Consider the following 25,149-nt stretch of genomic DNA (forward strand, 5'->3'; position numbering starts at 1 on the left):
GCAGGGGAAGGGTGAGGGCCCGGGGGGGGGGGGTTGCAGATTCGAGACGATTGGCCTCACGGTGAATTTGTGGGCGGCGTGGACAGGCGCCTGCGGACTCCTGCGAGGGGGCGATCAGGGAGGGAGCCGGGGTGTCGGGAGGAAGCTTCCTGGTCAAGTCTTTGCCGCGGCGGGGTCCGGACCGCCGAGTCGTGCGCTTGGAGGGCACTCCTGCGGCAGAATGGAGGCCCTGCATTCCTACGGAGCCTTCCGGGACCGGGAGTTCGGGCGGCTTCCTGGAGCGGAGGGGAGCGGTGTTTTCCTCCCTGGTTGTCGCGGAGATGGGAGCAGCCGGGAGAGGAAGCTTGCCTCGGCTCCGAGGCCTTGTGATTGTGCATCTTGTGTATGTGACTGCGTGTTTGTGTTTGCGTCTGTTTTCTCCTTCCTTTGGAGTGTTTATGTCGTCCTCATAGTTTTATAGACAAACTCGCTGATTATCTTAATGTATGTGGTGAGAAAAAAGCTCGAAGGATCTAGAGGAATCCGAGGTTAGATGAAATTTCCAAGATTAGGAATTCGCCCCCACCCCACCCCGAGGCCACTGAGGCACCTACATTCCGTCCAGGAGCGCTCTTGCTAATGTGGGTGCTGTGGCCCTGTCATCCACCCTGGGGAACAGAGAGCGAAGATCTGCCCTCTCCTGCCCGCCTCTCCCTCAGGCAGCTTCACCCCTCCCTCCGTTTTGCTAAAGGATTGACTGATACAAAGCTGCTTGCTGCTAGGAACAGGAAATTTATTGAGGAACTGTAAATCTGGATGGAATGAATTCAGATCACAGCAAGACTCCCTGCGCTTTTTGAACAGAGGGTTCTCAGAAATGCTTGCCTTTTTTCCTTCCTGTTAAAGGGAAAAGTAAAAATATTTCTCAAACTAATGTAACTGTACACGCGGTGTGTTTACTTCCTGTATCCCCCGGTGTTTTTCAAGGAGGAGGGGGTTAGTTTCTGACTGGGAGTTTTCCTTCTCCCATCTCCCGTAATTCAGCAAAATAAATCAAAATCAGATGTTTGCTGGAGTTGCAGTCAGATGGACTTGGATTTTTTTTACTCTTTTTAAAACTGGTACATCTGGGTGAACTCAAGCATGTGTGTCTTGGCATCTGGGCTTGTCTAGTAATAGAAGAAAAACTGTTTGGCTTGTTTTGGCTGCCTTTCTGGACGCATTTCACTGTGCTCTTCCTTTCTTACATCTGAAGGGCTGGTCAGGAGGAAGAAAGCAAATATTAAAGACAGTGTTTACACTTTGTGGTTTAAAGTCAGGTGAGAGATAATTACGGCCTTTGAAGCTGATGACCTGAGGACCATCATTTGATGACTTGGGGATTAGCAGTTTGGAGGTGACATATTTGAAAGAAAGAGGGTTACATAAGGAGGGAAAGACGGGGAAAGGAAGTTTGGGGAGAGGCTGTGCCAGAAAACCTTGGGAGAAGAATAAATAAATAGCACCTTAAAGTAATTGATGTGGCTTGTGTCTCTCAGCAGGAGGGCGAAAATGAAAGCAGGCTGTAGCATCGTGGAAAAGCCAGAAGGAGGTGGAGGTGAGCAGAAGTTAATCATCTCTGATGTACCTGGAATGTCCCTCAGGGGTTCCTTTTCTCTCCACTTGGGCTCTGTTCACAAATGTCAGACCATGACTAGACAGCCTCTTGACTGGGTGGATACTGCTAGCACAGTTGTAGGCTTGTTTCTTATGGATGTATATTAACATGTCTGGTCACCACACCTTTATCCCAAGCTTTAGAGTCTCCTCCCTGTTAGAGACACAGTTCCACCCTCGGGGACAAGGAGTTTTCAGCTGTTATTTCCCTAAAATGTTAGTTTGTCTTTCCTGTTTGTTTCTGTTGGAATGTTCCTGCCCTCGTGGAAAGTAGGTGTGAGATTTAATAATGCAGGAAAGAGCGCGAGGTTGGCACACCTGGGTGCTGCTGTCCAGCTCTAGCAGATCAAACGATTGCCACAGGAAAGGTGACGTCTCTGTGCTTTCCTCTCCCCTGTTGTGGTTAGCCCTGGCTGACCGAAGGGATGTTTATGGCATGTCTGCACAGCACTCTAAAGATTCTGAGCATCGGCATGTGAAATCGGGAATACCAATATACATGAACCTGATTCCTGACTCCCTTGATTTGCCCTTTTCACATTAAAGGGTATCAGTTTCCTGACTGGGCCTATAAAACAGAGTCGTCGCCGGGCTCCCGGCAGATCCAGCTGTGGCACTTCATCCTGGAACTGCTACAGAAGGAAGAGTTTCGCCATGTCATCGCCTGGCAGCAGGGAGAGTACGGAGAGTTTGTCATCAAGGATCCCGACGAGGTGGCCCGCCTCTGGGGCCGCAGGAAGTGCAAACCCCAGATGAACTACGACAAGCTGAGCCGTGCCCTCAGGTGAGGGAAAGGATTCCCGAATGGATGCTGTTAACAGATCAGAGGGAGACTAAGCCGTTGGGTATGAATGTTGGATAAAAGGGGTATCAGGTGGTAAGAGACTGCACTATCTAAGTGAATAATGTGTAGCTTTGAAGTGGGAGTAGAGGAGCTGCTGAGTCTGAGTAGCACAGGCTCAGGAGGAGAAAAGGCATATCTTTGGTTCTATGTAGGAGGGAATTCCAACGTGGTTGGCGCTGGGTCCTGACAGACAACCGATTCTGCTCTGCAGTGGGCGAGCGTATGTGGTGAAACACGGATTGGAGCTCATTTATAATCCAGATTAGTTTAGGCTTCCCTGCGGGAAATGTGTTAGAATGTCTCGTCTGAGGCTCTCCTGGAAAAAACTGGGAAAAGTGAAGCAAGCAGAGCACACAGGAGGAGGGCTCCCTGAATGGTCCTGACCTCGCTGTTCAGAACCCGTATCTGTGAGCTCAGTTGACAGGCCAAAGGTTGCTCTGACGTGTCTAAAGACTGACCACTTCAGGGTCTCTTGGGTTCTTTTCTCCCCTTGTCAGTTTTTACATCTCCTAGCCTCCCCACCCTCAAGGGGCCAGAAGGCTGTGTGTAACGGGTGCTGCCAAATAGATGCCAGACCAGGGGCTGCAGGCCCCCCCCCAAGGCCCCTGTCTCTCTTCATTCCTCGTGACCTTGAATGTCAGAGCTGGGCAGCAGCAGTGCTGGGGCCTCTCTCACATCTTTGTGAAAGTGAAGCAGGCCAGGCTGCCTGCTGCTTCCCGTGTCGGGGTGTGTGACTGCTGGATCTGCTGCCGCAGAACAGTCGTACATGTCTTCGTCTGCACTTTGTGCTCAGGCCTCCAGACTGGCCGGATCAGGTCTCCCAAGAGACTTGTCTGCCCCCACCTGGGCAGAGCAGTGACACACAGGGGAATAGGAAGGAAATGGACTATGGAATTGAAACTGTAGAGTGACAGAGGAGGAAGGTGGTTAGGGCTAGGACAGGTGTTCAGGATCTTAAAGTGAGACTGTCTTTGTAAAGCTCCAGCCAAGGACTTAGAACTTGGTTTGAAAATTGTGTAAGTTTCCCAGCCCTAACCTGAAGGCCAGGCTGCAAAAGAATGATAGTGACGTTTCCATGTAATACTTAGGGGCAGAGCTGCTGTTGATCTCAGTGGGTACCTGTGTGTATCAAAAATTGTCAGTAACTAAAAGGTAAATTGATACATGCTCCTATTTTTACAGATACTATTACAACAAGAGGATCCTTCATAAAACAAAAGGGAAAAGGTTTACTTACAAATTTAACTTCAACAAGCTGGTGATGCCCAACTACCCATTCATCAACATTCGGTCAAGTGGTAAGAAGCAAACTCTTTCTCGGTGGGGAATGAATTTTGAGTTGATAAAGAAGTTCAAAAACCCAAGTCTAAGACCTGGCACGTTAAAGGATTTTTAGAAATACTAGACTCAGTGGATTACCCCCAGGGTCCTGCTCAGGTTTCTCTCTCTGTCCCGTATGGGGAGTGACAGGCTCTGCTGCATCAGGAGAGATTTGTTTCGTAGTTTATTTGGTTCTCTCTTGTGCATGTTGTTTTCGTCTCTCAGATTCTGTTCCGCTGTCCTCTTCAGGAATTATGTTCCATAAGTTCGTGTTCATCCTTCAGGTCAGAACGCACAGTGTTAACACCCTGCCCAGCAGCTCTTTCATAGACAAGAACCGGTTTCTACAAACACTTCCGATTTTCTATGAAACTACCAAGCTCTTGCTTATCAAGTGAATATCATCAAAACCACAGCACCCTTAATCACAGAAGGGGAGGTTCCTATGTTTGCAGTGAAAACCGGTGTCTTTGATCTGCACCAGCACCTCCTCAGAGAGTAAGGTCTGGGGTTACTTGACCTTCTTTGCTCTGAAGTGCAGCAAGGCCTCCGCTCTGGGCTGTCCACGGATAGCTCGCCATCAGAGCTCCTCACAAAGGTTTCAGGTCAGCCTCTGTCCAGTCGCTTTGAAGGGGTTTGGTTTTGTTTCGCTTCAGAGGCAAGATCTCTCCTTCCCTAGGAAAATAGATTGTATTTAACTAGTTTCTGAACGGTCCATCGGTGCTCTGTGTCTGTGGCGTTGTGTGTTAAGGCCGAGAAACCTGTTGTGACGCTGCAGTATCCTGATTTCTCAGAGAAAAGTCGGAAGAAACTTGAAAATCAGAGCGGGGGTGTGGCTGAGAGTATAATGCTGAGATCCATTGCAGATAGGTCGTTAACTACACACAACAAGTTAGGGCAGTTTGGGCTTGATGCTGCTATCGGTACAGTTCCATCTCATCTCTCCTGTAGCCACTCCCTCCTGTCCCTGGGGCATGCGTTAAAAAAAAAATGGTATTGGAATGCATCTCTCTAATTACAACCTGTTTTCTTTCCTGGTGCCTGAGGGAGAGGTGTTAGGAAATCAGACCTATTCGAGCCACTGGAATCCCACTTCCTCTAGTTTCACTCTTGCCCCCTTCCTGTGTACCTAGAGGAATTGGGTCTCTACGTGGATATACCAGCAACTTTGAAGCATGCATTGGTATTCCATACCACCCCCCCACCCCCGCCAAAAAGGGCTTCATTGGTTTTGTTCTTAGGTCTTTGACCCATTTTTGTCTATTGAAAACCTAGAAGTCCAGCCACTTGGGCAGCCTGGAACAGGGCACACCCGTCAGCCCTAGGGAGTAATGTGCCCTTCCATGGGAAGAAAATCTGGATCCTCACTCTGGGGAGACTCTGGACTGCTAGCCTGGCGGTAATGGCCTAGCACAGCCTAGTCTGCCTGAGAGCAGTGGGCCCAGCATTGCTCCTTAACAAAGCCCAGGACCCTGGCAGAAGGAAGTCACAGGGAAAGCAGATCAGTGTGCATTTCGTTCGGTATATATTTGGTTGCTTACGTTCTGGGTACAGGTAACCCCAAGGAACGGGAATCATTAGCTTATAAAGAACTTTTACCCAGAGGGCAGATGTTGTTTTGGGTTTAACTTTTATGGTGACGGGGGACACATAACATCGATGGGGCGTCTGCTTCATGGAGGTACTTCTGCTTGGTGTTTTTGTGAGTTACTGCGTTCAACTCTCCCAGCCTGCTATAAAGTGTATATCTCAGTATTCACATTTTACAAATGAGAAAATTACAGAGGACAGCAAAGTCCAAGACTGAGACAGTCAGGTTGAGTACAGTTACCCGTTGAACGGTTTCTCAGGAAACCATTCCTAAGAGACTGAGCTACTGAAATCCAGCTTTTATGGAGTAGTTCATGCATTCCTCCCCCAGACTGGGTTTCATTCATTTGCTCAACAGATAACGTGTTAAGTCCTAAAGACAAAAAGAAAAGATTAGGGAGGGGTTCTTCCTCTCGAGGAACTGAAAATTTAGCAGGAGAGAGAAGCTAGATGAGGTAGGGCACGATGGGAAATAGCAGTGCGGCTCATGAGGCTCTCCGGGCAGCAGAGCTGTGTGGGTTTTGGTTCTGGAGGCCAGAGCTCGTGTCTAGATGGTGGTGGCACCTGTCCACACAGTTGCGAGGGTTAGAGTAAAAAGCCAAACAAGCGCTCTCGGTCCCTCCCCCCACCGTCCTCCTCACCAGTGACAGCTCCAGGTAGAATGCTTGACAATTTGGATGGTGTGGGAAGTACTCTGCATACCGTATCTTGTCGTTACCCTTAAAAGCGTGCTACAAAATACGTTATTCTGTATTTTTGAGTGTTTATTGTCTGTCATCAGAAAGATTGGGAAGATACAGAAGACACTAGGAACAGTGCTCACCTCGCAGGACAGGTCAGCTCAGGGACGGGTTCGAGAATTCTCACTCTTTGCCTACCCACTCCCACCCTGGTGGTTTATATTGCTCTTTATTTTGGAAAACTTTAAACCTATAGAAAAATGGGATAAAATAGAACTGTGAACACCCATGTGTCCTCTTTCTAGATTCACTGATGATTGACATCGTTGCCATATGTGTTTTTCTCTTCCATATACTTTTTAAGTTTTTTTGAGGTTAAGTTGCAGACATCGTGACATTTGTCCCCTGTGTGCTTTAGCACTTACACCCTAGGTACCTACAAGGACATTCTCCTCCATGACCCCAGTAACGTTAACACATCTGGGAAGTTTAACATGACTCTGCTGTTCTTGTCTAATATATGGTACATATTCAGATAGTATGTGCCTTTTACAGTTTTTGTTTTTAAAGTGTGACTATTGTGTAATAAAAAATTACTTGTCTTAACAAATACCTAATATGTAATTTGCTGTGTGCCGATAGTAATAAGGACTTTATAAAAATATTAACCGTTTAAGTTTTTATAATATGAGGATTAGTCCTGTAGCTATCCCTTTTACAGGTAAGGAAACTGAGGCACAGAAAGGTAAGTAAATTATCCAGAGTCACACAGCTAATAAATGGTAGAGCCAGGGTTTGAACCTAGGCAAGGGTCTCGTTATTTCCATTTTGCCAAAGGGGGTCAAGAACCAGTTGATTACATGCCACAACATAGACGGTGCAAGAACTGAGATTCACACCCAGATTTAAAACAAAACTAAATTGTTCAGGAGACAGGACCTTCTCTCCCCCCCTCCCCGCCCCCACCACGTTACACTCCTGTAGTCCTTCAGAACACAGAGAAAGTGGTTTTTTGCTTTTCAATAGATGTGCTCTTAATATAAAACAAGACCCAAATGAATCAAAAAGAGTAGATACAATTAAGGCTGCCAGAGGGGAGATTTTTGTCCTGGGACCTTCTTGATTCTAGTCAAGTCATATACAAGGTCATGCATGAGTTTTTCCTAATTGAAAGATGAGGTCATTGGCTTTAGGGGGACAAAGCAGTTTCTGTGGAACTTCAGTTTGGGAACTACTGCTCTGGCAGCATCACTCAGTTGCACGTGCCTCAAAAACCACAGTGCACACGGCACCCGAGCCCAGAGTCCTGGCGGGGGATGGCCCACTACTCCAGGAACGGAAGGAGGCAGCTGATGGGGGCAGTTCCCAGTCACGCCTCACGCCCTCTTTTGTGTCTTCTCCTAGGTCACCATACTTTCACTTGGGTTTCCTTCTTTTTCTTTCTCCCGTATCTCTGACTCGGAGTGTAGAAAGCCCTCCTGACGCCATTACCCATCGAAGGTTCTGGTACCTCCCAGGAGCCCCGAGGGGCTCTGAGGCCTCTGATGGCCCACCTTTCTTCTGCCTTGTTTAGGGAAGGACCTCTTGGGGGAGTGGAGAACCTGTGGGCCTCTGAATTTGGTGTATTTAGTGTGAAGTTGGTTTCTGCTTCGATTTGAGTCTCAGTTTTAGTGGCGAACTTGGGAGAGGGACAGGGGAGGTCCTATATTGTCTCCCAGCCTGCTCAGTGCCTGAGAAGCGTTGAAAGCCGGACAGGAATGGTGAGCGTTATATAGAATGCGTTAGAGGAAAACAGATTTGAAGAGATCAAAAAATATTTGAATCTCTTTGGTGATTTTAGATCAGAAATGGTAAAAGATCTACCATAAGAACTCACTTTAACATATGGCCTTTTCTTTTTTAATCTGCTTTTGCTCTTAAATCTTACATGGTTTTGCGCATGTCCATGTACGTGAGATGCAGTCTTTGGGCTTCTAATGCATCACTTGACATGCGCATCATCTCCAGGGGTGTTTGCGTTTGGTTCGCTTGCTTGTTTGACAGATAAAGCCGAAACTATGAAAATAAAACAAGACTGACTTTACCCAGCTGAAAATTGCAGCAGGTGATGTATGCCCAGTATTTAGAGTTGGAGACGAGAAGGTTCACGGGCGCATCCATCCGTTCATTGACCTAACCTGTATTGAGCCCCACCTGTTATTAACCACGAACAGCTGTCTGTCTAGTCGTGAACAAGAGGAAGTCCCCACCTTCGTGGAATTGATGTTTTAGAGTACAGACGACCAAGTAAATGGTTGTGAAAGCAGGCAGTGAGGAGTCCTGTGAAGACAGAGCGGGCAAGGGCTCGGGAGGGACGGCAGCCGGCTTGGGTAGAGGAAGCTGAGCTATGCTCCCAGGAAGACGGGGAGCGGAGGGATTCAGCACGGCTGGAGTGTTAGCTTCCTGTCGTAACAAGAAGCAAACATCTTGGGCTCACGTAGCAGCGTAAGTAACCGTGCTGCCGATGAGTGACCAGTCCTCTAAAGCGGCCTTTGTCTTCTCCACCGTCCCAGGTGTGGTTCCCCAGAGTGCGCCACCAGTGCCAACCGCCTCGTCCCGGTTCCATTTCCCGCCTCTGGACGCCCATTCGCCAACTAGTGACGTGCAGCCGGGGCGGTTCTCGGCTGGCTCCCTCACCACTTCTGGCCAGGAGTCGAGTAATGGCGCCGATAGAAAGGCAGAGCTTCCGGAGCTGGAGGACGGCTCAGCCGCCGACTGGCGCCGGGGCGTGGATCTCTTGTCCTCCCGGAGTGCCGTCGGTGGAGGGCTTGGCCATCAGAAACGCAAGCCTGACATAATGCTTCCTCTGTTCAGCAGGCCAGGGATGTACCCTGACCCCCACAGTCCCTTCGCTGTCTCTCCGCTCCCTGGCCGCGGAGGTGTTCTGAACGTCCCCATCTCACCGGCCCTCTCCCTGACTCCCACCATCTTCTCCTACAGCCCATCCCCAGGCCTGAGCCCCTTCACCAGCAGCAGCTGCTTCTCCTTCAACCCCGAGGAAATGAAACACTACCTTCATTCTCAAGCCTGCTCTGTGTTCAACTACCATCTGAGTCCCCGGACCTTTCCCCGTTACCCAGGACTTATGGTCCCGCCACTGCAGTGCCAAATGCATCCTGAGGAGTCCGCCCAGTTCTCCATCAAGCTGCAGCCGCCGCCGGCTGGGCGGAAGAACCGGGAGAGGGTAGAGAGCAGTGAGGAGTCAGCCCCTGTCACCGCAGCCACCGTGGCTCCTGTCCCCCCAAGAATTAAGGTGGAGCCAGCCTCTGACAAGGATCCCGAGAGCCTCCGGCAGTTGGTGCGAGAGGAGGAGCGCTCGCACGAGGAGGGCACTGTGCCAAGCAGGACCATAGAGGAGGAAAAAGGCACCGTCTTTGCCCGCCCGGCCGCACCAGTCCGGCCCCCTGTCCCCGCTAGCACCCCAAGTGAAGAACCCCCAGAGGTGACTGAAGACGGTGAGGACAGGCCTGGCAAAGAGCCCAGCGCACCCGAGAAGAAAGAAGATGCCCTGATGCCGCCCAAGCTGCGGTTGAAGCGGCGCTGGAATGACGATCCTGAAGCCCGAGAGCTGAGCAAGAACGGCAGGTCCCTCTGGAGCGGGTCCGCACCCCGGGGTTTGGCCGCGGCCGACGCCTAGAACTGGAAGTGCATCGGAGGTGTTTGTGCTGTAATCAAATGCATACATGTATTTATGTAGCGAGATTTCAGGGTCGGGGGGGAGGGAGGGAGGGAATTAGACTGGTTTGATCATTCTAGGGGCCTAGACTTGTATTTTTATGTTTGGGGGATGGGATGGGTATCTTCTGTTGTAAATTAGGTGGGACGTGAACACACTTTTTTCCTGGTGAGTAGCACACGGGAAGGGTAATGAACTGAAAGGAGGGGAAGAGCCTCTGCTTCCTGGGGAGGCTCACACTTGCTGACAAACTCCCAGGGGGCCAAGGTGTCCTTGGTCCCGGTATAGTTCAGGTTCCAGACTTCTTTCTTTTCTATTGTATTTATATATGAAAAGCCATTAATGAATTTCTTTTGGTCAGAGAGAGGGGGAGAAGGGAGTAGGGCGTGGTGGGGAGGTTGAGCAGTGAGAGACCATTATACCAAGTGTGTGGCCTGAAATGTTTCTGTGTAGTTCCTTCGGGGGGAGGAGTAAGGTAATCTCAGTCTTACTGGGGACAGGGGGATGTTCAGATGTTGCTTTTTTTTCTTTCTTCCTTTGTTGTTGTTTGGCATTTTTACCTTTCCTTTTTTAAAAACCGGCTGCAGGAAGCGGGAGCCGCGGCGCCAGTCCGGGGCTGGGAGGGCCGAGGCGCGGGGGGTGGGGGGGCGGCGGCGGCGCAGGAGGCGGGGAGCAGTGCCGGCTCCTTGGGCTCACCCCTCCTTCACCTGCTAAGAAGCCATGAGGACTCGTAAGCTCTCGTTCAGGGAAGAAAGAAGAGGGCATGAGGAAGTAACCCAATGCCTTTAAAAACAAACACAAAAATGATCTTCATTTTTCCTTTTCCATCGTGGTTTGGGGAGCCAGACCGCAGAGTGACTGTGAGTGAGTTCACCGAGCGGCCCGACCCTGGAGCTGTCTGCGTCGTGTCTGGGTCTCTGACTGTTTCCTAAGTGAAGCCTTAACAATGAACATACTTTCATCACGTGATACGGGTCTGTCAGCATAAACCTGTAAAAGGGACGGACAACTCTTCAGACAACCCAGGAATGTCAAAACATGGTTACAGGTCGAGCTGGTGGTTAGTGATCCCCTCTTGACTTCCTGGGGCCAGGGAGCAAAAAGGCAGGATTGCAGGAGCTCGGGGCGGATGAAACCCGGGAGCGCAGAAGGTAGCCGGGGTGCGAGTGGATGTTTGTCAAGGCTGAAGACAGAGGTGGACAGAGACACACAAGGTAGCCACATGCCAGAGCCTGGTAGGAATGAAGGAGTCAGTGTCTGTCCGGTTGTGGTGTGGCCATTCCTGCCATACCCATTTCCCTAGATTGTTCTCATTCTCACGATCAACTGACCATCCCACAGGAGCCTCCATTTTACAGGGAGGAGTGGTTTCTCCGTGGGAAAGCCCCTTCCATCACCACAAAGGAACAGGAAAGTATCACTCTTGCATGAAGCAAAAGGGGCCTGATTGGGGGGATGGGAGGAAGCCACTGCCACCCATGTGTTTGCACGTGTCCCTGCGTGGTGTGGCTTACGGAGGAGACACTGAGGTGGCTCGCATCTGCCTGGCGTGGAGGAGGCAGGGTGAGAGGAGAGGGCTCTGTAGCCGATGGAGGCGAGAAGTGGGCACAGGGGCGCCGTCTAGGAATCAGAGAAATCCCTGACTGCCCCTTAGCCTAAGTGAGCGCTACACTGGGAAGCATTCGAGGGTTGTCTTTTAATGGGGGTTGGGGGGATCTTTTTGAAAGGAGTGCACGCATGAGGGGCGGAAAAGGGTCGAAGCAGGTTGGTGGGTTAATAGGTGACTTGGGATGACTTGAGTGCATCGTGCTGTTGTCTGGCAAGCATCCTCCTTGTTCAGTTCAGATTCCAAATAGTGACTTGTCTTTCCCTAGGGAAGGGATCGGGAGAGCGGTCTCTATCAACTCAGGCTTTGGTTGGGCTGCAAATGGCTCCCTGTTAGGCTCCTCGGTTGGTTATATTTTTGTCATTTCTCTCTCTGCACCTCTTACCTCGGATCAGAAAGCAAGCCCGGGCAGGTGCAAGACGACTCTCTGCTTGGCGTTGCCCAATCTAACCAGGGAGGCTGGCTGGCCCCCCTCTGTCCAGGAGAGCAGAGGGCCGGCACGTGTCGGTATGAACTCAGGAATAGAAACTCGAGGCCTTTAAAATAAGAGGGAGAAAAATCTGTGATGCATACCTGTAACCCCCTGGAACCCAAGTGCCAGAATTAATTCCTAGATGCTGCTTCTGTTTGAACAAAAAGTCACTGCTTTTACACTTGAAAAAACACACTCGAAAAATGTTCGACTCCATGAAAAATGTTTTTTGGCTTTAAGAAATTGTTTGGTGTTTTACTGTTTCCTTTGACTGCCATTCCACCAGTAAATCGTTGCTTGATTTGCACTGCACGCTGGGGCTTGGGCAGGGGGTGGGGGTTCCTTCCACAGAACCGAACTTGGGCTTGCTCAGGAAGGGGACCGGGAATGTGGAAGTCATTGATATTTCCTGGGGGTAAAGGGGGGTGGGGGGTACTTTCTCACCCCAGGACCCTCTCCTGGCAGCACCTGTCGCCAGCCCGGCACAAAGCCACACCTTTCTCGTGCACATTTCATCACTGTCCGGCAGCAGGTGGGAAAAGGGGGACAAAACCAGGCCTGTTTTCTCCCCCATTTTTTCCAGATTTCGCTGTGCCAAACGTTTAAAACTTTACAGATATAAATCTTGAAATTTCATTAAGAACTTGTTTGTGCAAACAGTTCGCTTTTTTGACTATAGAAGAAACAGGTCTCTTTAAGAGCACGCAGCACTGCTGAGCTCTTTTTTTTTTTTTTAAGGATGGCTAGGAGTGTCATATAAGCGACTCCCCAGGTCCCTTCACCCCAGTCTTCAGGCTGCACTGCATTAAACCAGCTCGCTATCTACCGCAGTAGTCCTCCGTGGGCCAAGAAACTTTCAGAAGCATTAAAACATAGTTGAAGTACGTCACTTCTCACCAAGCGGGTAGTCAGTTGGCTGTTTGTCCCTTGTTTTTTATTTATTCCGTAATTATGTTTGTACTTTGGTTTTGTAAAGGGTAATGGAACATTTTAATTTTCCGTAAACATTTTTTTGAATCAATCTTTCAAGAACTGTTCTATTTTTCACTTTGGGGGGTGGGGGGAGTTATCAGTTAAATTGTTTTGAAATATCTGGGTGTTGTTTAAGTTACAAAATTGTGAGGCAGGGATTTGTGAGTGAGACATTCACACGTGAAAGATGACTTCACTAGTTCTCCGCTTCAGCAGAATAAAGTGTGTATATGTACATAGATGTAAGTAACCGACTCCATTGTGCAGTGCCTTTTAGATGTTCCACTTTCTATAAAGTCTTCAGATTTTTGCATATATATTATATATATATATGATGTAATGTTATAGAAATATATGTATAATATACATATTTTTTCCAGGGGTATCTGATAGCTCTGTATTTTGTTATGGAAGTTGAAAGAAAAAAGTATTTTACCTCAGAAATTAAAGTTAAATAAAAAAATACTTTAAGTAATGTCTGTGGGGTGTTGGTGGTGTCGACGCGCGGCGCCTGGGCGGTCGTGGCCGAGAACTTGCCGAGCCCGTGCCCACACACCGCCCCCCTTCATCCCGTCGCACGGTGAGCACGCAGGTCTGACAGCTTCGGGGACTGTCCGTATCCTGGCATCAGTGGCCGCTGCTAGAGAAGGGACAGCTGGAGCCGGGGCGGGGGGGGGGGGGGGGGGGNGGGGGCGGAGAATGTCTAGATTGTCAAGATTGTGCTAAGAATGAAGAGTACGTGCCCCAGGGGCGGCCGCCAGGCTCAGCCGGTAGGACACACGGCCCTTGCTCTCAGGGTGGTGAGTGTCAGCCCTGCGTTGGACATAGAGCTCACTTGAGAATTAGAATTAAAATTAAAAAAAAAAAAGAGCGCCTGACCAAACCAGACCCAGTAGGCCGCACTTTGGAAGGTTCTGTTTACAGGAAATGCCCAGGGTAGAGAAGTGCGCAGGGCCGGAGCCTAGGCCAGCGGTTGCCGAGGAGAGCAGGGCGACCAATGGGCCACGTGTTCTTGGAGGGATGGCAGCGTTCTGCAGTGTGTGCTGATAGTTGCACAACTTGAATATAGTAAAAACCACTGAGTCATGGTTACTCTGGAAGGGTGAATGCTGCGGTACGTGAATTATATCTCAGTAGAGGTGGTTTTGTGAAGCATGGGCAAGCCGGGGCTAGGGAAGCCAGGGGAGAACGGGAATCCAAAGGGGCAGGCGGGGGTCTCGCTGGGATGTTGACTGTCCCACAACAAAGCCTACGAGAGATGGTGCTAGGCTAAGTCATCTCATTTCACCCCTAAGTTCCCACGTTTGTAGAATCATAGCCAGTCGTTTTGACTCCTCTTGAGAGGCCCTGTGAGTTCGGGAAAGCTGGGATCGATTGGGGCGAGGCTGAAGAGGCAAGCAAGGGCAGATCACAAAAGGTCTTAGGAGATGCCTGGGGAGGCCACATTTTACTCCACTAGCAGTGGCTATCCCCAGTATTTTACAAGAGTTTACCATTTTACTAGCCAGTGAGGAACATGGCGGTCACGGCCCTGGGGAACCACCCAGCCTGTCAAGGTCGCTGCTCGGGAACAAGTGAAGTGACAGAGACTGGTTGAATCCCTAAACCACCCAAGTCAAGCTGGGACTGAGCTGGGAGGCAGACCCTTGTGCTTGGAGTGCCTCCTGCGGCTGGAAGCAAAAGGAGACAGCTGGGTCAGGACCCCAGCGGCGTGTAGTTCAGAGCTGAGGCCCATGCGTCAGGCTGTGCCACCCTGCGCGGACCGTTCCGCACACAGAATTGTGTGGAGGTGGGGTGGCAGGAGGGGAGAAGGTAGGGCTGTGGTGGCTCCAGGTTACCCCCCTGTTGCACGGTCCTGCCCCACACATAGCCTGTGCTACGGACAAGCAGTGACCCCGTGCCGGGCTGCCTGGTGTTTGCAGTTTCCACCTGGTGCCAGCCGCCTGGGGCAGGTGCTGTGTGTCCCCGTGTTACTGAGGGAACACTGAGTCCCAGCTGGTAATCGGTATGACCGGGGTGCGAGCCCCATGGCCGTGCTCTCCACGTCTCTGCCATAGAGCCTCTCGGGCCTGCTGACCCGCTGGTCCATCCCACTGCCCACGACACCCTCCCTTCCTCCCCTCTGCCTGGCCAGTTACACCTCCTTCCTTCCCTGGCTGCTCTGAGGGGTCCTGCTGCTCCGTGAGGACCTCTGCCCCACCACCCTGCACGCTGCCACCGGTGCTTGGGGTGGGCTGCTCACGGCGTGGTCTGGAAGCCGAGTGCCGGCGCACCGGTGCCCCACGCAGTGCCGAAGCCTCAGGATGCCGGCCCGACGTCTGTGGGATAAATGGGTGACGGGAAATGCGCAGGGGGGCCTGATTGCTGGGGTGGGGGCTGCAGGCTCGGAATGGGCCAGGCAAGGGGACAAGGGGACCGTAGCACTGCAGCACACGCTATCTTTGTGGCAAGCTTCCAGGCCGCAGAGAGCGGCACCTGCGCGGGCAGTTACCCTCCCACCCTGCACCTTCGTGCTGTCTCCCTCCCTGCGGACCTGCCCCCTGCCCCGTGTGCTCCTAGCTACGGGGGCTCACACAGAGTGCGGCTGAGGGGAAGATGAACCGACGCCCCTCCCACTCAGGGTGCTCCCCGATAGCCCCGCACGTGCCGGCTTCACTCCCCTGCCCCAGAACTGCAAAAAAAAAAAAAAAAAAAGGTTTTTAAAGGTGTGCGAGGGCACCTGCGTGGCTCAGTCGGTGAAGCGTCTGCCTCCGGCTCAGGTCATGGCCTCTGGGGTCCTGGGAGCAAGTCCCGCGTTTGGGCTCCCTGCCCAGCGGGGAGCCTGCTTCTCCCTCTGCTCACCCCCCTCCCCCACCCCCCCTTGTGCACTCTCTCTCTCTCCCTCCCTCTCTCTCAAATAAAATCTTTAAAAATAATGAAAAAGGGTGTGAGAGAAGGCAGCTGAAAACCCCCCAGGAAGGCCTGCTGTCTAGACCGCGCCCTACTCCAACACGCCTCTCCCCAGCACGCTCCCGCGGCCCTTCTCCCAGCAGCAGGGTGTGCTGACACCCTGAGGGAGGGAGATAAGCCTGCCCTGGCCTCGCTCCCACTGTCCCGCCCCTGCCATTGTACTGGCCCAGAGAACAGGGGCAGATTACACAACCTCTGTGCCTCAACTTCCCTATCGTACAGGATTTTTGTGGGGGTTAAGTGATGCACATAGAGCACTTAGTACTCAAAATCATTTTTTAAAGATTTATTTGGGAGAGAGCGTGCTTGCACGAGCGGGGGGCGGGGGGGGTAGGGGGGAGACAGGGAGAATCCCAAGCAGACTCCCCACCCAGCAAAGCCCAGCACGGCCCGAGTCATGACCTGAGCCGAAATTGAGTCAGACGCCCAACCGACTGAGCCACCCAGGGGCCCCTCAAAATCATTTTTTTTAAGATTTTATTTTTAAGTAATCTCCACACCCACCACGGGGCTGAAACTCACAACCCCAAGATCAAGAGTCGAGCACTCCCCCAACTGACCACCAGCCAGGCACCCCCCAGAATTAGTTTTTCAGTGAAGTGACTGGATGTTTCTGTCATCTTGGTTCCTATGCTCTACTGGGCTTTGTACCCTCGCCTCTCTCTTTGGCCGCCCCCCAGAGCACGGAGATGCCAGGATCCCTGTTTCACAGAGGAGAGAAATGAGGCCCCGAGTGGGCCCAGGCCAGGTGATTCGAACAGCCTCCCAATTCCGGGTCCCCTGCTTTCCCCGGCGTTGCCCTCGGGCTCCGAGGCAAGAGCGAAGACGCCTCTAAGGATCAGACACGCAGAACTGGGAGCAAGGGGCCCCCCAGCCTTGGTGTTTCTCTGTCCAGTCCGGAGCACAGGAGGGAAGCTGGCCTCTGGAGCAGACCCAGGGAGGGGCCCTGAGCTCTGGTCAAGCAGCCTCCAGGGGCTGGGCTGCCCGCGAAAGATCAAAGATCAAAGCCGTCAGCAATGCGGGTGAGCAGTCCCCAGAGTCTCTGATCCCGGGGGCTCCAGGACCTGGGGATGTGGTCTAGGCAGACAGCAGGGCGGGCTGCGGCCTGAGCAGTGGATTGAGCCTGAAAGTGAAGGTCTAGAGCCAAGAAGCAGCAGGCCTCTGCCCTGTGGCACGGCCCCTTGCCTCAGCTGGCAGCTTCGGTCCGAACACTGGTCTACAACCTTGGTCCCAGACAGCTGAGGACCAGCCAGGGAGGCCACCCTGGCCTCTCGCCTGCCCTCTTGCAGGGACCTCACTGGAGAGGGGTGGGGCGGCCCAGGAGGATGGAGGGACCCCTCCCTCCAGGAGGCGAGATCAGCCTTGAAGCAAGGTTTGGGGGGGGGATGCAGGACCCTTTGTTCCCGTGTGCTGTTAAGAGCTCCTTGCCCCCCTCCCCCCATTCCTCAGAGCCACGGGAACAGGTGCCTGGTAGGGAGCCAGCCTCATCTAGTGCCTCGAGATGTCTTCTTTTTATGACTTGTGTCCTCTGGGCAACCAACAGGAAGGAGAGGGAGGGGAGCCCGGGACCACCCCCCCCCCGGCTTACAGACAACCAGAGGCGCTTACTTGAACTCACTTACTTAATCCCCACTTGCCCTCTGCAGCACGCACCTGTTACTGTCCCCACTTTGCAGATGAAGGAAAGGAAGTTCAAGGAAGTGAAGTGAATTGCTCGAGGTCAGCACTGCTAGTGAGTCACCAGCCCAAGTTTCTGACTCCGAGGTCCATGCCCCCCACCAGCACCTCCCTGCCTCTCGGCCAGCAGTGACACACACATCCTGGGACAGCCCCGGGGTGGAAGGCATCCGGGGGTCTGAGTGGCTGGAAAGAGACCCCTGATTTCCCTAAGGGGACTCTGTGGGGTCAGGACTCGAGAAGCCAGAGAGCTCTCCTGGAACAGCCTCCAGGCCACACGTGGGTGCCCGCAGACAGCAGGTCCCTGCTCTCCAGGGACTCAGGCTTTAGGGGACAAACACGCCAACAATGCACTGAAATGCAAGGCAGATGGTGGCCCAGTGACAACAGTCGTTCATGTATTGAACTAGCATTTCTGGAGTGGCTGCCCCAAGCCACGCTCTGTCCTGGGATTTTAAAGTCAAATAAAGACACTCCTTACACACCAGGAGCCTCAGTCCCGCAGGCCGCAGGCCGTGGCGTAATCAGGGGGCCAGTTCCACCCACACACCCCACCCCCACCCCCCGCCCTCCAGTGCCAGGGCCTCCCCTCATCCCCAGCACACTGCAGTGTCCCCGGTCCCGGGATTTTTCAATACTAACAGGCTGGCAGGCAGGAGCTCAAGTGTTCCCACTCTCCCCACACCCCTTCTGGAAAAAACCAGAGCCCCAAGTCCCCCTTCTAACCTTGGGCAGTCCCCAGATGGATGAGTGCCCTTCCCTGCCAACACCTGCAGGCCACCTTCGGGGCCTCCCTCCAGCTGCTTGCCCCCCAGTGGGGCTCAGAGAGTACTCAGCACTGGAGAGGTTAGGGTATATTTCCAGTGCCCTAGGTACAGATCCCTCCAGTCAGTTCTGGCCCCTGCAGACCTGGTTCTTGTCCTCAGAGAGTCCTATCTGATGTTCCCAGGACACAGGTGGGCAGCTGGTTACTCAGCTGGCTTGGGCTGTGGCCCCCAGCGGGGGAGCTGGAGAAGGAGGGGATGGCACCCAGGGCAGCAGCCCGGAAGGACTGGTGAGGGAAGGGAGAAGAGAGAGCAGACGAGGGGAGAGGAGGTCGGGGGGCCGGCAGCCTGAGCACAGGGCAGGGGGTGAGCGGGGAGGGACAGGGGGGTGTTCTGGGGGGCCAGGCGCAGAGGCAGACTCAGAGATGAAGGCTCAAGGAGTAGATGGGGGCTGCAGCAGGGGTGGGCACGGGACCCCCCCCAGCCGCCTGCCCACAGTATTGATCTGCTAGATTACTCAATTTCACCCGTATTGATCAGGTAATTGCTTTATCTCGGGTCTCATTTGAGCTCTGCATTCTCCTGGCTTCCCCTCTCCCCCTCTTGTTTCTTCTCCTGGTCGGTCCGACGAGCTCCCTGACACACAGCGTGTATAGGTGCAAGTTTGCTTAGCCTGCCCTGGGCTGGTGTTTGGGGCGGATGGCGGAGGGGGACCAGCCCCCGAGCTCTCCGCTCTCAAGAAGCCCTCCCTGGCTCCAGAGAGTGGAAGCGTCCGCCCTCCTGGGCTCCGAGGTCCAGACAGAGCTGGGGAAGTAGAATCCCTGGGCCTCAGCTTCCACCGCCTCATCTTGCCACCCCGCCCATCGCCCCCCGACTGGGACCTCGAGCCCCCTACTCCCCAGCCGGGCTTTTGGGCGTCCCTTCACTAGGTCTTGAGTCCTGACTCTGCTCCCCCACTGCCTCCTCCCACCTCTTCAACTACGGTGGCACCCATCGGACCTGCCCCCATGAAGCCCCATGTGCCCCCCTTCCTACCTCTCCTGCTCCCTGTCCTCGCCCCCGCCCAGTCCCCCACCCACGGGGCCCAGGCAGCCTGGGGAAGGGGAACTCGGGAAAGGAGCTCACCCTCCCCAGGGATCTGCAGCCTGAAAGACGAGAGATAGCCCCCCCCGGGAGCCCCCAATCTGAGAAGCAACAGCTCCTGGCTTCCTGAGCCCCCATCCGCAGGAAGACACAGACCCATCTGAGGGTCAGACAGGAAGACCCACACAAAAGACAAAAGGACAAGGCCCAGAGGGGAGCAAGCAGTGAAGGGTCCTGGACCATCTTCCAGAACTCAGGTCACAGACCAGTCTAGCAGAGGGGCAGCTGATACTGAGATTACAATTTGCAAATGCTATCACTGTACCTGGGGTCTGCAGTCTGTGGCCAAGGGGACACGTCCACCTGCAGCCATGTCCTCCTTCCAGCCCACACTCTGGACGCCCAGCACCCTGGAATCTCTGCCCAGAAGACTGGAGCAGTGAACAGTCTGCACCCCAGACACGCCTTCCGGAGCAGAGGGGAGGGGAGCAGGGGTGCGGGGAGCAGGGGCCTGCTTGTTCTCGTCCACAAGCACCTGCCCGTGTCAGGAGGGGACCAGGCTGCCAAAGATTCTTAACGTTGGAGCTCTGTCTTCCAAACTTCTACTGAGAACTGGGTTTATAAAACAGATAAAAGCCTTGTGTGACCTCTGAAGACAACGAAATCCTCGTGGTCATTGGCACAACCCCTCAAACACCCCCACGGTGCCAAAGGGCCAATGTCAGGGCAATTGGAAAAGCACTGCATTGAGACAAAACAGCAAGGGGCATCTTTGGGCAGAGACGGGGCCCCTCGGCTGGCCAGAACCCGGTCCTGTCTGAGCAGAGACTTCCGCAGGCATGAGATTTGGGGCCGCTTTGCTCCCCTGTGCGTCCCGACAGCAGCGGGAGGGAGAGGAGGGACAGGCGCTGAGGCCAGGAGCGGCCGGGTTTCGGAAGGCGCCCTTTTGCCTCCGCCCCTGACAAGAGGGCAGCTAGCACGTGCAGGAGCAGGGGCAAAGCTACAAATGCAGTCAACGTTTCTGAGAGACCACGGGCCAGGCGCAGGGCGGGGGGGCGGCTAGGAATTCCACGGGGAAGCAATGGCTTGGACCCTCCCGGTGGACTGTAGAGACCCTGAAACACTATAACCAGCCCGGCCTCCCAACCCCCACTCCACCCATGCCCACCACCCAAGGCCACCCAGGCCCCTCTGGCCCCTGCGAGGGAAGCAGGGCCTCCGCATACACACTGCACACTCATCCCTACCCATGACAGCCAGAGCAAGCAGGGGCAGGTGTGCGGGGGTGGCAGCCCCCACAGGGCCCGTCCGGGGTCTCACTCCCTGCCACGAACAAGTCCCCTTCGTCGCCCTGTGTCGGCAGTCCCGCGGAGTCCCCCCGAGCCCTTCTCCGTGGTGTGTCCAGAGCAGACAACAGAGCGTCCTCCCCACTCTCCCAGCTCCAGGAAGTTCCCCATTCTGTCTCTCCTGCATTCCTCCTGCTGCTCCCAGGGCCTTCGTTCTTTCCCAGTTCTTCCATTCACATGCCTCGACATTTCCAGCTCCCCCGTCCGGCCTCCACAGCCCACTCCTCTCCCTCCCTCCCTGCCTGGCATCCGCCCTGCCACTTGCTCTGCCCTCCTGGGGTCTAGGCCTAGAGAAGCAGGAACGACCGTCCTGCTGGGGGGCGGGGGGACTGTCTCAGTTTTGCTGCTGAAACTCTGGGAAAAGCTCTCCATCCCAGGCAAGGTTGGATGCGCGGGCCTCATGTCCAGCTTCAGGGCCTGGAGCGGGGCAGGGTTTGGGTCCAAATACTAAGGGTTTGGACAGAGCAGCACGTGCCGCGTGTAGAAGGAGACCAAGACGGGTGCACATACACATACGCGCGTGCATACACGCACACACGTGCGCGCCCGTGCACGCACATACACATGCATGTGCGCGCATGCGCACACACAGGTGTGCTGTGCACACGCATGAACACGCACATACACCTGCACGTGTACACACGTGCACACGCACCCACGTGCGCACACACATGCACATATACACACGTGCACAGAGATGCTCGCGGACAGGCTCCAAAACAACACAGAACCCACACATTCAGAGCAGACAGCCACAGAAACGCGGACAAAGCCAGGCTCACACGCCCGCGCCCGGAGAAGGTGTGCACACAGAGCACACCTACAACGCACGCTGCAAACACAAAACCTGACGACCACCCACGCGTGAAACCGCACAGCCGACGCAGACACGCCCAGACACAGACCTGCCGACAGACACAGACAGGCCCCCACGCAGACACCCACACGGAGCCACAGGGGGGCCAGGAGCACAAAGACGCCTTGACCGGGGCCCACGGTGAGCCACTCACCACATTCCAGAGCTTTCCCTGTTCTGCCTCAGAAATAAGCTCGGGGCTTGAGAGGTGAGCCCAGCTCCTCCTGGCACCCCCCGCCCCGGGGAGGACGAGGTGGGCCTGGGCCAAAGCTCTCACTGCCCCCCCACCCCAACCCAGCCGCGGACCCTGGGCCCGAGCCCCACAGAAGCGGCTACACACCCACCCCCACCCTGCCGGTGACTCCTCCCAGGTTGGGGCCCCCGCCCTGCCCCGATGCCAGGGCTGGGGACAGGTCTGGGAGCAGCCTCACTGGAGAGGGGGTCAGGCGTGGGAAGCCCTGGCTCCCTCTCGGGGGCGGCCGGCGGGGGTGGGGAGCGTGAGAGAAATGGGTTTATTACTGGGAGTCTGTTGCCTCGATTGGTATCGATCCCGCATGTCACCTTCCATTGCCACTAATGGGACATGAAGAGTCTCCACCGACACCACAGCCACGGGCTCCACGCCTGCACGCGCCGCCTCCCCTCCCCCACCCTGGTCCAGCGGCTGCTTTCCAGGTGCCCCAGCCTGGCCTGCGCCCTCCTCCTGTCCTCCCTCAGCCTCAGCCTCAGCCTCCGCTCCTGAGGTCCCAAGTCCTCCTTCATCGCAGCCACCGGGGATCTGATCCCCCCTATTCAGGGGTGTCCCTGTCCCCTGACCCCCCTATTCAGGGGCGTCCCTACTCCTCCTGGCCGAGTCCAGTCCCAACTGTCACAATTGGCCTGGCCAATAGACCCTCCTGGGCTCAGTCTGCCGTGACCCCGGGCCGGGTCCCGGCGGAGAGGGAGGAGAGGGGACTCTTCCTCTCCTTTTTCCCGATCCTCATGCCCGCGCCCCAGCCCGCACGCTGTCAGCCCCGTGAGCCGTCCTGCCCACTGTAAGTCAGCCAGTTACACAGACCCAAGTGAGGCCTAAGAGGATCCATGTGGGGTGATGAGGTCTTGATCCGACGTGTCACGCCGTGTCCGGAGGCTCATGCTGGTTACTCAAGTATGAAAAAGAGTCGCTAACTGGAACAGGAAGCTTCTCCTTCAGGCTCAAATGGAGCGTCCTTCGGTTTACCTGCATCTGGGCCCCTAAGCCCTAGGGGCCGGCAGGGGAGCCGAGGCCCTCCCTCCACCCTGGGAGAATCCCCTCCACGCGGACCCAGGGAGACCCCCGGAGTGGGAAGGGCTGCCTTCTGCACACTGCGGCCTCCAGACGGGGCTGGGGTCTCCCCCGCCCCTCACTTGGCGCCCATCATGGCGTCCCTGGGTCAGGAAAGCCTAGGGAGCCGGAGCGGTCCGCACAGAGTTAATGGTGTTGAAGTTGGGGGTTGAAGGCGGCTCTGAACCGGGTCCCTGTTGCCAGCCAGGGGAGCGGGACTTGCTCGAGGGTGAGAGGCTGGCTGGGCGCCTTTCAGGGCGGTGCAGGCTCTGCGCCAGGCCCCGGCATCCGCCCCCCGGGTGCTCACAGGGCGAAGGAAAGGGCTGGACTTGGGAAGGGGACCCCATCCCCAGAGGGCTCTAGGCCATTGGCCTCTGTCTTGGGGAAGAAACAAGAGGCCCCATGTGCCACCCCAGAAACCAGCATCTGTGCCAAGCCCCTGGCTTCCTGCCCCCCGGCCCAGCCTCCTGTCCGCGTGGGACGTGGACGGGCCGGGGGCTGCACTCTGATGGGCTTTACGGGCAGATGGGAGGAAGTGGGTGGGGAAGTGTGCGGAGCGGCGCAAGAGGAAAACCCTCACTGGCTCAGAGGCCGCTGGTCTAGTTCCCGCAAGGACTCACAGTTCGCGACACTGGGGGACTTTACTGGGAGCTGGGGTGACAGCAGGAAGTGGGAAATAGAGAAGCCAGGAGCCTCTGTCGCTGGAGGCCGCCCAGACGCTGCCTCCCAGGGGAACCCGAGCGACCCCCCGTGGAGTCCAGGCCCCACTCCGATGTCCCAGTCCGCCCCCTTCAGAGTCTGCACCCGGCGGATCCTTTGCACGGGCAGGGCCTCAGTGGAGAGGAGAGAAGAGCCCTTCCTCCTGGGGTCCTCGGGGCCTTGGCCTCTACTGGCTCCCAACTCCAGTGGTCCTGAGCCCGTCAGTGAGGGAGCTGGAATGGGGTGAAGGTGCAGAAGGGTGGGACCACTTGTGGGGTGAGGACAGGCCGCCGGCACCTAAGGGAAATACAGGTCCCGGGCTTGGTGCCAACCTTGGTCCCCACGTGGCCGCTCCGCGCCTTCCATGGAGGTCGAGACTGCCGGGTCCTTACTCATCCTGCCCCCCCTCGGCCTGCATCCAGCAGCCTGCGTGCGCATTCGGTGGCCCCCGGGACCCTCTCCCCGAGGCCCCCAGCGGCCTGTCTCTCCCATCAATCATCCTCTCCCTCTCTCACCTTTCCGTCATGTTAGCTTCGGTTGATTTAACCAGAAAACAACCCCCAGAATTGAATTCCATGGCCCTCCATCAGCTCAGGGCTGGGAGGGGCTGCGTAATGAGCGGGGAGGGCAGCCTGGCCTCCCAGAGCCAGGGAGGAAAACAAGAAAATCATATTGATTCCCCAATGACAGCCGTCAACCCCCTCCTCCCCGCCGGACACTGGGGAGATGGGCTCCAGGCCCGACAGGCAGACCCAGGACTTTAAAGACAGAGGCTCCAGCTTCCCCCTGAGAAGCCTTTCCTGAGGTCAGGTGCCTAAAGCATCCCCCTCCCACCCCTTTCCCCGGTCCTACTATTCCCACAGAAGGCTGTCCAAAACCCCTGCAGTTACTTCCTCTTGTCTGGTTTATTGTGCCTGAGTTGGAAGTTCTTCTTGCTGTCTGGCTTTGAGTCATATTAGTAGAGAAAAGGAAAAATCATTTTCCAGAACTCCAGGAGGACAGACACAGTGTTTACGTATCTTCAGAGAAAACACACAGGGTAAACTGTTCGTATCATCTCATACCCGCGACTCAGAGAAGACGTCCCGCGTGAGGACTTGGTGTGCCCCGTGAGCAGGCCCGGGGCCTGGGACCCCTCTGGGACCCAGAGGCCCAGGTTTCGAAGGGGATTCTCTTCCCAACGTGGGCTCTATCTCCACAGAAAGTTCCCTGAGAGAAGCCTGATTATCTAGGGAAGGGTAGACAGCTGGAAGGACTTCCCTGCACTTCCGTGTCCTTTTCCTCGAACTGAGGACAGGCCACCTTCTCGCCAGTGTTTGTGTTGGCCCCGTGTTTTAGGACCCACCCGCCCCAGGGGTGGGCTCTGGGTGCTAAGGGCCTACCGAGAGACACGCCTCCCACCCCAGCCCTCACAGAGGTGGAGGGGGCGGGGGCCGTGGTGCCACTGGCCCCCAAAGGGTTAATGCTATTGTCTGAAAGCCACATCAGCTCCCCTGGGAGCTTGGAGATCCCGCTCTCATTTTAAGTAACCCTAACTCGCATGTGATGAGCGAGGCCGCTGGGCGAGGGCTGTGCCAGAAGGAGCAGGGGACAGAGCAGGGGACAGCTGCCACACCAAGGTAAGGGACTCTGGTGGCA

The 25,149-nt window shown here is 55.0% G+C and overlaps 1 protein-coding gene across 4 annotated transcripts in view; it reads left to right on the top strand.

Annotated features, from left to right (window-relative positions):
- LOC100473665 (ETS variant transcription factor 3) overlaps positions 1-13,286 on the top strand; it is a 13,767-nt gene extending 481 nt beyond the window's left edge. Inside the window, exons 2-5 of one of the 4 annotated variants that reach the window (XM_034667395.1) lie at positions 1,518-1,576; positions 2,182-2,419; positions 3,662-3,777; positions 8,622-13,286. In XM_034667395.1, coding sequence (XP_034523286.1) covers positions 1,531-1,576; positions 2,182-2,419; positions 3,662-3,777; positions 8,622-9,745 — 1,524 coding nt within the window. In that variant the 5' untranslated portion in view covers positions 1,518-1,530 and the 3' untranslated portion in view covers positions 9,746-13,286. The other 3 variants (XM_034667398.1, XM_034667399.1, XM_034667396.1) reach the window with 3 other exon arrangements.
- Positions 13,287-25,149: the final 11,863 nt, after the last annotated feature.

Source organism: Ailuropoda melanoleuca, chromosome 8 (genome assembly GCF_002007445.2).
Source record: "Ailuropoda melanoleuca isolate Jingjing chromosome 8, ASM200744v2, whole genome shotgun sequence".
NCBI lineage: Eukaryota > Metazoa > Chordata > Mammalia > Carnivora > Ursidae > Ailuropoda > Ailuropoda melanoleuca.